The sequence below is a fragment of the Neoarius graeffei genome, chromosome 10, assembly GCF_027579695.1.
Source record: "Neoarius graeffei isolate fNeoGra1 chromosome 10, fNeoGra1.pri, whole genome shotgun sequence".
Classification (NCBI taxonomy): domain Eukaryota; kingdom Metazoa; phylum Chordata; class Actinopteri; order Siluriformes; family Ariidae; genus Neoarius; species Neoarius graeffei.
The window spans coordinates 38,329,392-38,343,453 of record NC_083578.1 but is presented as its reverse complement, the minus strand read 5'-3'; the positions used below and the strand labels follow the sequence as shown (position 1 = coordinate 38,343,453).

Genomic DNA, 14,062 nt, shown 5'->3' with positions numbered 1-14,062 from the left:
AGTCCGGTTCATTAACACAAGAACTTATTGCCATGTTTGTGTACAACAAGCAAGCAAATTATTAAAACCAAGAAGTACACTCAAAAGAAGTGGCTATAGAAACCACTCAATGGGATGGATAGATCCTTACATGCTAACAAAGAAAGATTTTTCCTATTATTTGGAAAATTATCCATCCGTTGAGTTCCCCGACACCTCAGACTACCTGGTGCTACAGACATCGTTCTACACAACTTTTCATATGTGGCTAGGTTAAAGATCTGGGGATCAGGACACTACAAGAAATCCTGTACCGTTTTTGCTTGGGTAAATAGGAGTTTCTAGGCTTTTTGTCCATGTCTTTGTGATGGTTGCTAGGACGCTGCAAGTTTTAGTATCGGGTGTAAACACACCACAGCTGCTCGATTCTCAAACCTCCCTGCTCTTCTCTTCCAGCAGGCATCACAGATTCATATAAATTTACCCACAAATGTATTTATTCCACTTGAAAAAGGTGTACGGCAAACCAGCTACCGGATTTGGGACGCTACGACATCCTGAACTATTTAGTATTTGGCTTCAAAGTTGAAAAAATTCGCAACCCACTAGATGGCACTTGAGAAACACTGCTCTAGATGTCCGAACAGCCGAGTAAATGACTGTCTTCTAACATCATCTACAAACCTACCTCTTCCCGAAGTACTTAAATTCGCACCTTCATTTAAAAAAATAAGTAAATAAAAAAACCACCCTTGTGTTGTCTTTGTGCTTTTATTGCTATATACCCTCCTCAACAGAATTTTTAGACTGATGGTGTTCTTAGTCCATGGCCTAGTGAACCAGTGAGTATTTATTGACAGACTTCAAACCATTTACACAAGTTGCTCTGAAAATGTGCATATGCCAAAAACTAAATGTAAAAGTAAGTCATAGTGTACTATACTTAAATATAGTGCAGATACGTATTTAATGCAGGTAATTTTTTGTGTGCATGGCTTAATGTTTTATTGTACACATTTGTACTACTGGATGTATAAATTTCCTTTGGGATCAGTAAGGTACAGTGGTGCTTGAAAGTTTGTAAACCCTTTAGAATTTTCTATATTTCTGCATAAATATGACCTAAAACATCAGATTTTCACACAAGTCCTAAAAGTAGATAAAGAGAACCCAGTTAAACAAATGAGACAAATTATTATACTTGGTCATTTATTTATTGAGGAAAATGATCCAATATTACACATCTGTGAGTGGCAAAAGGATTAGCAGTTAATTTGAAGGTGAAATTAGAGTCAGGTGTTTTCAATCAATGGGATGACAATCAGGTGTGAGTGGACACCCTGTTTTATTTAAAGAACAGGGATCTATCAAAGTCTGATCTTCACAACACGTTTGTGGAAGTGTATCATGGCACGAACAAAGGAGATTTCTGAGGACCTCAGAAAAAGCGTTGTTGATGCTCATCAGGTTGGAAAAGGTTACAAAACCATCTGTAAAGAGTTTGGACTCCACCAATCCACAGTCAGACAGATTACATACAAATGGAGAAAATTCAAGACCATTGTTACCCTCCCCAGGAGTGGTCGACCAACAAAGATCACTCCAAGAGCAAGCCGTGTAATAGTCGGCAAGCTCACAAAGGACCCCAGGGTAATTTCTAAGCAACTGAAGGCCTCTCTCACATTAACATTAGCCAAATGCTCATGAGTCCACCATCAGGAGAACACTGAACAGTGGTGTGCATGGCAGGGCTGCAAGGAGAAAGCCACTGCTCTCCAAAAAAAACATTGCTGCTCGTCTGCAGTTTGCTAAAGATTGTGGACAAGCCAGAAGGCTATTGGAAAAAATGTTTTGTGGACCATCTGTGAAACATGGTGGTGGTAGTATCATGGTTTGGGCCTGTTTTGCTGCATCTGGGCCAGGACGGCTTGCCATCATTGATGGAACAACGAATTCTGAATTATACCAACGAATTCTAAAGGAAAATGTCAGGACATGTCTATGAACTGAATCTCAAGAGAAGGTGGGTCATGCAGCAAGACAACAACCCGAAGCACACAAGTCGTTCTACCAAAGAATGGTTAAAGAAGAATAAAGTTAATGTTTTGGAATGGCCAAGTCAAAGTCCTGACCTTAATACAATCGAAATGTTGTGGAAGGACCTGAAGCAAGCAGTTCATGTGAGGAAACCCATCAACATCCCAGAGCTGAAGCTGTTCTGTATGGAGGAATGGGCTAAAATTCCTCCAAGCCGGTGTGCAGGACTGATCAGAGCAATTCCAGCGTTATGGACGTGACACTTGAACTCAAAATGGCAACAAATGACCCAGTGCATGTTTTATTGTCTCCCAGTATTTAAACAGGTGTTGCATATTTTAAGGCTGTACCATACTGGAGAAGTGATAGAACAAGAACAATTCCCATAGTACCTCTAGGGCATGCCAGAAAATGCCAATAAAAGATGCGTTATGGATGTGACAGAAAAAGTATCACTTTTCTTGGGTGACTGTACATTTTTATCAAACTCTGTGAAATTGTAAACCTAATGTCGAAATGGAGATATCCATTTGATAGAGGGGTCCAAGGTGAATATTAAAAAATCTTTGTTTAAAATATTTTGTATTTCATGCAGAGTTTCGGAAGGAAAAGTCAGCGTTATGGATGTGACGAAATTCCGTTATGGATGTGACGCGTCTGAAATAGACATGGCATATGTTTAGAAAATCAGCAATTTAACCACCATAACCCTTTGAAAAACTCTCTAAATATCAGCTAAAACTATCAAAGTTCTTAAATAATATTTAGGATGGCTATTGTTTTGCTGTTTTGTGGATTTTAGCATACATTTCTGTGGCTTGTGGCAATAATATAGAATTGTACATGATCAAAGTTGATTTTAGCTTGGGGTTTACATTATAAGAAAGAAAGACTGACAGTGACACATTAGGTTGGTTACAAATTGGTTCAACTTATTCACATCTGTAAAATACAGGCCTAGGTGATATCTCTGGGAGTGGTTTTGATGTATTACATGTTGCTTTATTTTTGCATGGTGAGGTTGACATTTACATGGAATTGCCCATCAACAGTTACCGGAAACGTTTAGTTGCAGTTATTGCTGCACAAGGGGGTCACATCAGAAAAGGTTCACATACTTTTGCCACTCACAGATATGTAATATTGGATCATTTTCCTCAATAAATAAAGGAACAAGTATAATATTTTTGCCTCATTTGTTTAACTGGGTTCTCTTTATCTACTTTTAGGACTTGTGTAAAAATCTGATGTTTTATGTCATATTCATGCAGAAATATAGAACATTTTAAAGGGTTCACAAACTTTCAAGCACCACTGCACCCAACTACCTACAGGACTGAATCCCCCTGCTGTATACAATGGTTTATCACAGAGTACATTAAGTAAATTAAATATTGTAATGTTTTAGTCTTTTTCTCCAAAGTGTGTGCAATACCTTATTGCGGAGTGGCACAATCCGCGAGAGCAGGCCAATGAGGATGTCCGTGTAGACACTGCGCTCGTGAGCCTCGTCAATTATTATCACACTGTATTTCTGCAACAGGAAATCCTAGACACATGAAAACATAATTAAGTTATGAACAAAAGGCAGCAAAAAAACATTTGTTTGTCTGTGCGTGTGCGCATATACATACCTTTTGAATTTCTTTCAGCAAGACCCCATCAGTCATGAACTTGATCTTGGTGTCTTTTGTCACATTGCCTTCATATCTGATCTGATAAGACACCACCCTGACAACACACAAATAGTCAGGTCCATAAATATTTGAATAGTGACTGTTTTCATAATTTTGCCTCTGTACAGCACCACCGTGGATTTGAACTGAAGCAATCAATATGTGGTACTTTCAGCTTGAATTCAAGATGTTGAACAAGAGTACTGCATTCACCATTTTGGAATTACAGTGGTGCTTGAAAGTTTGTGAACCCTTTAGAATTTTCTATATTTTTGCATAAATATGACCTAAAACATCATCAGATTTTCACACAAGTCCTAAAAGTAGATAAAGAGAACCCAGTTAAACAAATGGGACAAAAATATTATACTTGGCCATTTATTTATTGAGGAAAATGATCCAATATTACATATCTGTGAGTGGCAAAAGTATGTGAACCTCTAGGATTAGCAGTTCATTTGAAGGTGAAATTAGAGTCAGGTGTTTTCAATCAATGGGATGACAATCAGGTGTGAGTGGGCACCCTGTTTTATTTAAAGAACAGGGATCTATCAATGTCTGATCCTCACAATACATGTTTGTGGAAGTGTATCATGGCACAAACAAAGGAGATTTCTGAGGAGCTCAGAAAAAGTGTTGTTGATGCTCATCAGGCTGGAAAAGGTTACAAAACCATCTCTAAAGAGTTTGGACTCCACCAATCCACAGTCAGACAGATTGTGAACAAATGGAGGAAATTCAAGACCATTGTTACCTTCCCCAGGAGTGGTCGACCAACAAAGATCACGGCGTGTAATAGTCGGAGAGGTCACAAAGGACCCCAGGGTAACTTTTAAGCAACTGAAGGCCTCTCTCACATTGGCTAATGTTAATGTTCATGAGTCCACCATCAGGAAAACACTGAACAACAATGGTGTGCATGGCAGGGTTGCAAGGAGAAAGCCCCTGCTCTCCAAAAAGAACATTGCTGCTCGTCTGCAGTTTGCTAAAGATCACGTGGACAAGCCAGAAGGCTATTGGAAAAATGTTTTGTGGACAGATGAGACCAAAATAGAACTTTTTGGTTTAAATGAGAAGCGTTATGTTTGGAGAAAGGAAAACACTGCATTCCAGCATAAGAACCTTATCCCAACTGTGAAACACGGTGGTGGTAGTATCATGGTTTGGGCCTGTTTTGCTGCATCAGGGCCAGGACGGCTTGCCATCATTGATGGAACAATGAATTCTGAATTATACCAGCGAATTCTAAAGGAAAATGTCAGGACATCTGTCCATGAACTGAATCTCAAGAGAAAGTGGGTCATGCAGCAAGACAACGACCCGAAGCACACAAGTCATTCTACCAAAGAATGATTAAAGAAGAATAAAGTTAATGTTTTGGAATGGCCAAGTCAAAGTCCTGACCTTAATCCAATGGAAATGTTGTGGAAGGACCTGAAGCGAGCAGTTCATGTGAGGAAACCCACCAACATCCCAGAGTTGAAGCTGTTCTGCACGGAGGAATGGGCTAAAATTCCTCCAAGCCGGTGTGCAGGACTGATCAACAGTTACCGCAAATGTTTAGTTGCAGTTATTGCTGTACAAGGGGGTCACACCAGATACTGAAAGCAAAGGTTCACTTACTTTTGCCACTCACAGATATGTAATATTGGATCATTTTCCTCAATAAATAAATGACCAAGTATAATATTTTTGTCTCATTTGCTTAACTGGGTTCTCTTTATCTACTTTTAGGACTTGTGTGAAAATCTGATGATGTTTTAGGTCATATTTATGCAGAAATATAGAAAATTCTAAAGGGTTCACAAACTTTCAAGCACCACTGTACAGCCATTTTTACATAGCCCCTCGACTTCGCTCAAAAGTACCTGGACAATTGACTGAGGAGTAATTTCATGACAAATTAAGGAGATAAAAAGTCTGAAGTCAATTCCAACTGTTGAATTTGCATTTGGCAACTATTCACGGAAACTCAATATGCAGTCCAAAAGAGGTATCGATGCAAGTGAAGGAGACTATCATTAAAATGAAAGAAAAAAAAAACCCCAGAACCATCAAAAAAAGATAGCAGAAACTTTAGGAATGGCCAAATCAATTTGGTACATTCTTAAAAAGAAACAATGCATTGGCAAGTTCAGCAATACCAAAAGGCCTGGAAGACCACAGAAGACAACTAAAGTGGATGATGGCATTAATTTTGTCAATGAAAGTTTTGACAAGTATTAACTGACAACTTATTTCATGATTAAAGAGAAAATAAATGAAATATTTTACAACAAAAATTATAGTAAAATAGCCATCTCTGTTCAGGCAAATAACCTAGTTAGGCATTCATTTTTATATATAAAAAAGTAGTACATGTCGCGGCTCTTCTTCCATTTCCCTTGGCCACTTATGGTGCAGGTTACTTGTAACAAATGTTACACACACGCGCGCGCACACACAAACAAACAAAAAAAAAAAAGCGGGTGGGTGGGTGTCTGTTCACTTGAATATCGACCAGAAAACTGTGTTACTTCAAAACCTGACCATCGTACTTCTGTTAATGCAACACCCACATCTACGAATACTAAATGAAATCTACCATTACAATAACAGACGGGGATATTTGGAATTTTTAAGCCTTTATTCGACACATGTACACAGTGAAATTCTCTCTCTGCATTTAACCCTTAAACAAAACAAACCCAGAGCAGTGGGCAGTTGCGCTGCAGCACCCAGGACACAGTTAGGGGTTCGGGGTCTTGCTCAAGGGGCTTGAGCCATGGATGTGTGTGGTGGCAGCGGCAACTGTTCATTCACTCCCCACCCACCCACCCACCCACCCACATGTTTTCCTGCTGGTCCAGGGACTTGAACCAGCAAACTGTCCCAAAGCTGCTTCTCTAACCTTTAGGCTATGGCGTCCCCATTTTATAGTACAAGCAAAACCACTGATGCTGGGAGGTAACTCTTAACTGCAAGATCAATATAAATAATCATCAGGACCAAACATTTAACAAGTTATTAAATTAAAAGAAACAGCAAACCCTATCCTGAACACCATCGGTCTCTCAAAATGGCTCCCAGAGTATAGTAAGTCAGCAACACTTCAACATATACTTACTTCAAGGGAATTTTTACAAATCAGGAGACATATCCTTCAGCAAAATCCATTACACAGTTTCATGACACTGAGGAAAATCATGACTAAAGCATTGACTAAAATCGGATTAAATTTAAAACGGAGTTCCACTAAATCTTGACTAAAAAAAAAAAAAAACCCTAAAAATGTGACTAAAACCAACTAGAATACAAAAATTAAATTTTACATTGTCAAAATTATCACGAATGGATGACTGCAGTATTCTTTCCTTGATGAAGAAAAACCCTTTCACAACATCTAGGCAAGTCAAGAACATTTCTGAGGCGGTAGGAATATCGTTCTCCAAGTCTACAATCAAGAGATTTCTTCATGAATGTAAATATAGAGGGTTTGCCTCAAGATGCAAGCCACTGAGAACACTCAAGGACAGAAAGGCCAGATTAGACTTTGCTGGAAAGGCTGCCCAGTTCTAGAAGATGATTCTTCGAACAGATGACACCAAGATTAAGTTGTACCAGAATGATGGGAAGAGAAGAGCATGGAGAGAAGGGGGAGGACTCATGATCCAAAGCATCCCCCATAATCTGTCAAACATGGTGGACATGCACATGTACTGCTCCCAATTAAGCTGGGTTAATGTTTTTTTGTTTTTAAACTGGTATGACAGCTAACAGAAGTAGGAGGATGAATTCTGAAGTGTAAAGAGCTCCAGTTTCAGCTCAGATTCAAATGCTGTAAAACTGATAGGACAGCACTTCACAGTACAAATGGATAATGACCCAAAATCTACTGTGAAAGCAGCCCAAGAGCTTCTTTCGGCAAAGAAATGGAATGTTCTTAAAGGATGTACGCAGAACCTTTATTTTTAAGTAAATTTCTGAGTGGATAGCATCTCCATCCTTGACTTATATGCTGTATAAATGGGAATTAAAAAAAAATCTCTTTGAGAGTTAAAAGTCGACTGCAAAGTTGGCATTCGAGCTGCCCCGCTGCCCCAGCCAGCCCTGAGTGCGTGACATCACAGCGGAAACCGGTTTTAAGACTGAGGCCTTTGACAGCTACAGACCAAAGTCATATAAACAAACATTTATGGTGAAAGAAAGAAATATCGTTACCGACTTGCTCAACGAAGACTAATTTGACTTCATTGATTGTGGCTTGACTCTCATTAAAACAGGATAGGTGTTATAACTTTTGCAACATGCATGCATTTTTCACTGATAAAATGTAAAAGGCTAATTAAATAAATCAGATGAACTGAGACAATCACATTCTGAAGCAAATTAAATAATCTCATACTTAAATACACAAGTTACATGTATTAATCTAAATGCAGGGAAACGAGTTTTTTTTAATCCAAATGAGAGTCGGAGCTTACCTGTCTGTGTTCTCGCTTCTTGAAGGCCGATCGTTTCAAAACAATCTGACTTTCAGTTGTTTGTTCAGTTCTCCATTCATTCACTTCCACGTAAGGGCGAGATGGCAGCAATATCCAGTTTAGAAATAAGACAGCTAGTCTATTCATTCTCTCCATACTGAGTACTCCGTCATTACTGCTTGGCTCAGGCAATTACTAAAACCCGGGACGGAACGGGACGTCACCGGTTTTAGCAACAACTGCGGGGAGGTCACTGCCTGAGCAATATGTCCTGTACCAGGTTTTAGCAACAACCCTCGGCTCACTCCAGTAAAACTGGTGCAATTAAACTCACTTTCCTTTTAAATAAATAAAATAAATAGCAACACTTTCCTTATCTTGTTGGTACTGCACCCTCTTTCAATACGGGCTTATAGCCAACGCTCCAACAGATCAGAGGTTTCATACGGGTCTTCAGTAAAATGTGCAGAGCAGAGGAGAGACCACTTCATAGCCACCCAATGTGCCTGTGAACTTCTCACAAAATGCGTCCAAATCTTTGCAGTTTGAACATTCTTGGGGCATGAATGTAACGTAAATCCACCTTCTGTCGTGTTGCTGCACTCGCCAGCAACACATCTACGTGGCATGGCAATAAATTAGCTCAAAATGGAGGATTGGAGTTGCAGTCAGCTGTGTTTTAGTATAGCGGAAATGGCGATGAGACCGATAGCCTTCCTGCTGTGACATCATGGACTTCAAGGTCATTCACTCAGACCGCTACCTATATGAATCACTTTAATCGTAAAAATTACTATATTAAATTTAACAATTAAAACTACTCCTGTGCCATTCTTGAGGTCTCAAAGCATTTTAAACGAAAGTGAGGCCATGGCTCTGCATATATGCTTTAAATAGCTCAAGTCAGTCAACCCAATTGCATACGCTTTTCACTTAATGAAGACAAAACTGAATGTAGAAAGACCCACAAGCATCCAGCAACTGAAGGCAGTTGCAGTAAAAGGCCTGGCAAAGCACCTTAAAGCATATACACAGAGCCATGGCCTCACTTTTTGTTTATAAATGCCTTGAGACCTCAAGAATGGCACAGGAATATTTTAAGTGTTCACAAATCTAAATATAGTAATTTTTACGATTAAAGTGATTCATATAGGTAGCAGTCTGAGTGAATGACCTTGACGTCCGTGACGTCACAGCAGGAAGGCTATCGGTCTCATCGCCATTTCTGCTATGCTAAAACAGAGCTGACTGCAACTCCCATCCTCCATTTTGAGCTAATTTATCACCATGCCACGTAGATGTTTTGCTGGCCAGTGCAGCAACATGACAGAAGCTGGATTTATGTTGCATTCATAGTCCAAGAATGTTCAAACTGCAAAGATTTTGACGCGTTTTGCGAGAAGTTCACGGGCACACTGGGCACCTACAAAGTGGTCTCTCCGCTGCTCTGCACATTTTACTGAAGACTCAGCCGAGACCTCTGATCTGTTGAGTGTTGGCTATAAGCCCGTACTGAAAGACGGTGCAGTACCAACAATTAAAGAAAAAAAAAAAAAAACTACAAGAAAAGGAAAGCAAGTTCAGTTGCACCAGTTCTCCCAGAGTGTGAGCCGAGGGTTGTTGCTAAAACCGGTGACTTCCCGTCCCGGGTTTTAGTAATTGCCTGAGCCGAGCAGTAATGGCAGAGTACTCAGTATGGAGAAAATGGAGAATGAGTGGACCAGCCGTTTGATTTCTCCACTGGATATGCTTACCTTAGCAGCAATATCTTGCCCTTACATGGAAGAAGCGAATGAACGAAGAACTGAAAGCCAGATTGTTTCAAAACAATCGGCCACAAGCTCGGCCTTCAAGAAGCGAGAACAGAGACAGGTAAGATGCAACTCTCATTTGGATACAAAACAAACACTCGTTTACCTGCATTTAGATTAATACATGTAACTTGTATTGTGTATGTAAGTTACCGGTATAAGATTATTTAATTTGCTTCAGAATGTGATTGTCTCAGTTCATCTGATTATTTAATTAGCCTTTTACATTTTATCAGTGAAAATGCATGCATGTACATGTATGTTGCATAAGTTATAACACCTATCCTGTTTTAATGAGAGTCAAGCCACAATCAATGAAGTCAAATCAGTCTTAGTTGAGCAAGTCGGTAACGGGATTTCTTACTTTCACCGTACATTTTTATGACTTTGGTCTATAGCTGTAAAAGGCCTCGGCCTTAAAACCGGTTACAGCTGTAACGTCACGCACTCAGGGCTGGCTGGCTCAGCGGGGCAGCTCGAATGCCAACTTTGCAGTCGATTCTACCTCTCAAAAGATATATATTTTTTATTCCCATTTATGCAGCATACAAAAATCAAGGATGGAGATACTATCCACTCAGAAATTTATTTAAAAATAAAAGGTTATATGTATCTCCTTTAAGTGAAGAAGCTTAGAATTTGGAGATACCCATGGGTTCCAGACATGAGGCAATCACTGACTGAAAAGGATATGTATCCAAGTATTAAAAAACAACAAGAGTGCTCGGAGAGCACAATATCCCCTGCTACAATATACTGCAAATGAAATTGCAATATGCGTATTACTGTCCTGTAACAAAGCCCTCTGCCAAGTTTTGTGAAATCCCTCCAAAAATTGTGAGAGGAGTGGATTTCAGAAGGTGAGAACCCTTTTCTGGGACAGATGGACATCACCACGACATAATCCCCTTTTGGCCAGCAGGGGATGGAGATATATATATATATATATATATATATATTATAATCTCATATCATCTCTAGCCGCTTAATCCTGTTCTACAGGGTCGCAGGCGAGCTGGAGCCTATCCCAGCTGACTACGGGCGAAAGGCAGGGTACACCCTGGACAAGTCGCCAGGTCATCGCAGGGCTGACACATAGACATAGAACCATTCACACTCACACCTACGGTCAATTTAGAGTCACCAGTTAACCTAACCTGCATGTCTTTGGACTGTGGGGGAAACCGGAGCACCCGGAGGAAACCCATGCGGACACGGGGAGAACATGCAAACTCCACACAGAAAGGCCCTCGCCGGCCACGGGGCTCGAACCCGGACCTTCTTGCTGTGAGGCGACAGCGCTAACCACTACACCACCGTGCCGCCCAATAAATAAATAAATAAATAGAATGCTTATAATTGTGTTAGTTTTTCAAACTACTTTTGAGCCTGTGAAAATGGCGGAACTATGTAAAAACAGCTATAGTTCCTAAACAGTTAATGCAATACTTTTGTTAACCCCTTGAATTAAAGCTGAAAGTCTACGCTTCAATCACATCTTGACTGCTTCATTGAAAATCCATTGCGGTAATGTATAGAGGCAAAATTTGTGTCATTGGACAAATACTTATGGACCTCAACAAACACATTGTTTGTTCTCCATCTGCAATTCAGATTATGACTAGAGTCTGCTAGTTTTCATCACTCAATGGGGTCAATCATCCGTGTTCAAAGGAAGCAGCCATTTGACTATGACTAGAGGAGGTGGTTGTGAAAATGTTGCAACGATACACATCTTTATAGACATCTATATCCTATAGACTGCAATGTGGCTGTTAAAACCTTTCAAAATATCTTCAAAACAGCTCAAAAATTTGATTTCCTAGAAGAAGGAAAAAAGTGCACAGATGTGTAAACACAGGTTCATATAGGCTGTCTCTGGTACATTACAATATTTCAGAATAGTTTAGGCCAGTTAATTAGAGAATCTGTGGGCAGAGCATCTGAGGCTGGTTAATTCATTCAATTCTGCATACCACAAATACATGTATTTACAGACCCTGTGGAGAGGTTCATCTCACTGGCCACACGGTGAGACATGCTGACTGCCGCCACTCTTCTAGGCTCAGTCACTCCAATCATACCACCGGCACTGAGAGAGAGAGGGAGGGAGGGAGAGAGACCTTCACATACAAAATCCATTATTGTACGAGGTAAAAACAACAAGGACTAGATGATAAACATCATTCTCACTCAGTCTACCATAATGGAAGAGTATTAACTGATATTGTGTATTCCTACGTGACGGTATTTCATGGAATGCCACGGAGCACCAACTATGCGAGATCAGATATGATGTATAATTCATGAGGCGGCTTGACACTAAACAGCCTAATGAGATTAGCACCTGGGGGGGACAATCCACGTGGTTTACAGTTTTCCAAGAATGACTGTTCTTGCAAATACAATTTAAATTTTCCTTCCTTCCTTGGTTGTGTAATTTAAAGGGGAGCTGAAGTCATTTTTAAAACTTGCTTTATTTCTTAATTAACGTTATTCAATTACGTTTTCGGTTTTATTAACTTTATATCATGACTCGTATTGGCATATTATATTACACTTATCGGCCTTTTCGGTTTTTAGCCATGTTGAAAGTAGTTCTTATGGTCCACGGCAGGCGTCGCTTATCCGCGCGATCTTTGCAAGACTTCAAACGTGAAGTGTCAGCACCGCCATTTTGAAAACTGTTTACACAGCGGCCAGATCACCATATCATTCCAATTTAGATTAATTTCGAGATTTGCCAGCTTCATCAGTGATTGAGATTATTCCATACGACTTGGAACCAACGTGGAGTAGAGAAGAGTTGGAAAGACGACAGGATAAGGACTAGTCCGTCGCGCTGGTATTTACGTCATTACTGTCACACAATTAAAACTTGCCAGATCAGGCGGCTGGTGGGTTTTCAAAACAATAAATATATATTATTATACTGAGCGCATTTCCCACATAATCCTCACTAAGGTTTCGGACAGCACTACAAAATGGCGTCCCCACTATATAGTGAGTAGGGAGAGATTTGGGACACAGGGAAAACTTCCGGCTTGATTACATCAGGATTCGAAGGAGGGCGCGCATGTCTTGACAACGTTGGCAGATGTTGGTCACTTGGATTTCCGCTGTACGTTTTACTTCCATCCCACGATGTCTCACACAGGTCTCAGCGAATCTCATTTATGGCCATTGCTTTGACATACGGACTGATGTATTACATAGCATATTTCAAACACTCATAACTTGCTATAGCAGTGACAAAATAGCTGTCAGAAATGCATTCCTACATTTTATATAAATGAGATAAATAGAATTTTGATTAAAAAAATTTGCTTTCAGTTCCCCTTTAAAAGCACTCTTATTCCCAAAAGTATTCACACCTCAGTCCTACAGATGGCAGTAATGCACCAAGACTGCAAGCTGCCACAAATCTCCACAGAAGATAACATACACTTGCACACTTGTTAGGCTGTTCCATTATGCACTCTCCAAATTTTAGGAAGGCGTCTTGCCGAGCCTCTGAAAGACCAAACTGGGAATGACCTGTCGTACCAAGGAAACATCCTTGACCTTGAGAAACACCCTACGAGTTGTGTCGTAAATCGGATTATTCCGATTCCCACCGGAGCCATGACAAAAGATTTTTGTAAATGTTACTAGGTCAACAGAGGGTATGTTAAACAGTTATTCCACAAAATTGAGTCATACATGAGCTGACAGCCGACAAGGCATGTTGCGCCGAGTTGGCTATAAGCCATGTACAATGAGGTTGAGTGGAATAATTGTTTTATTCTATCCATATTCACTGGATTTTGAGAAAGAGTATAATTTTTTGCAAATTTGATTAAGAACTTTATACAAAACATCTGGCAAAATCATTCCCGCTTAGAATGTAAACAAACCGGCGAAATGACAGGAGCAATTTGTGAAAAATGCTATCCACAAAAAAATAAATTACAAAATCTTACCATGAAATACTTTTATTCCATATTTTGTTGCTTTTTTTTGTATTTTTTGGTGTTTTGTTTCCGAACTGATTGGCTACTCTACTACTAGGCTATCAGAGCACGCAATTGCTCATATCCAGTGAATGTGGATAGAA

General features: G+C 39.8%; 1 protein-coding gene across 2 annotated transcripts in view; it reads right to left on the bottom strand.

Annotated features, from left to right (window-relative positions):
* Positions 1-14,062, bottom strand: part of dhx37 (DEAH (Asp-Glu-Ala-His) box polypeptide 37) — a 115,727-nt gene that overhangs the window by 78,907 nt on the left and 22,758 nt on the right. For both annotated transcript variants that reach the window (XM_060931775.1, XM_060931776.1), the window contains 3 exons: positions 11,966-12,058; positions 3,651-3,747; positions 3,452-3,565 (listed from right to left, as the gene is read on the bottom strand). In XM_060931775.1, coding sequence (XP_060787758.1) covers positions 3,452-3,565; positions 3,651-3,747; positions 11,966-12,058 — 304 coding nt within the window. The remainder of the gene's footprint in view (positions 1-3,451; positions 3,566-3,650; positions 3,748-11,965; positions 12,059-14,062) is intronic.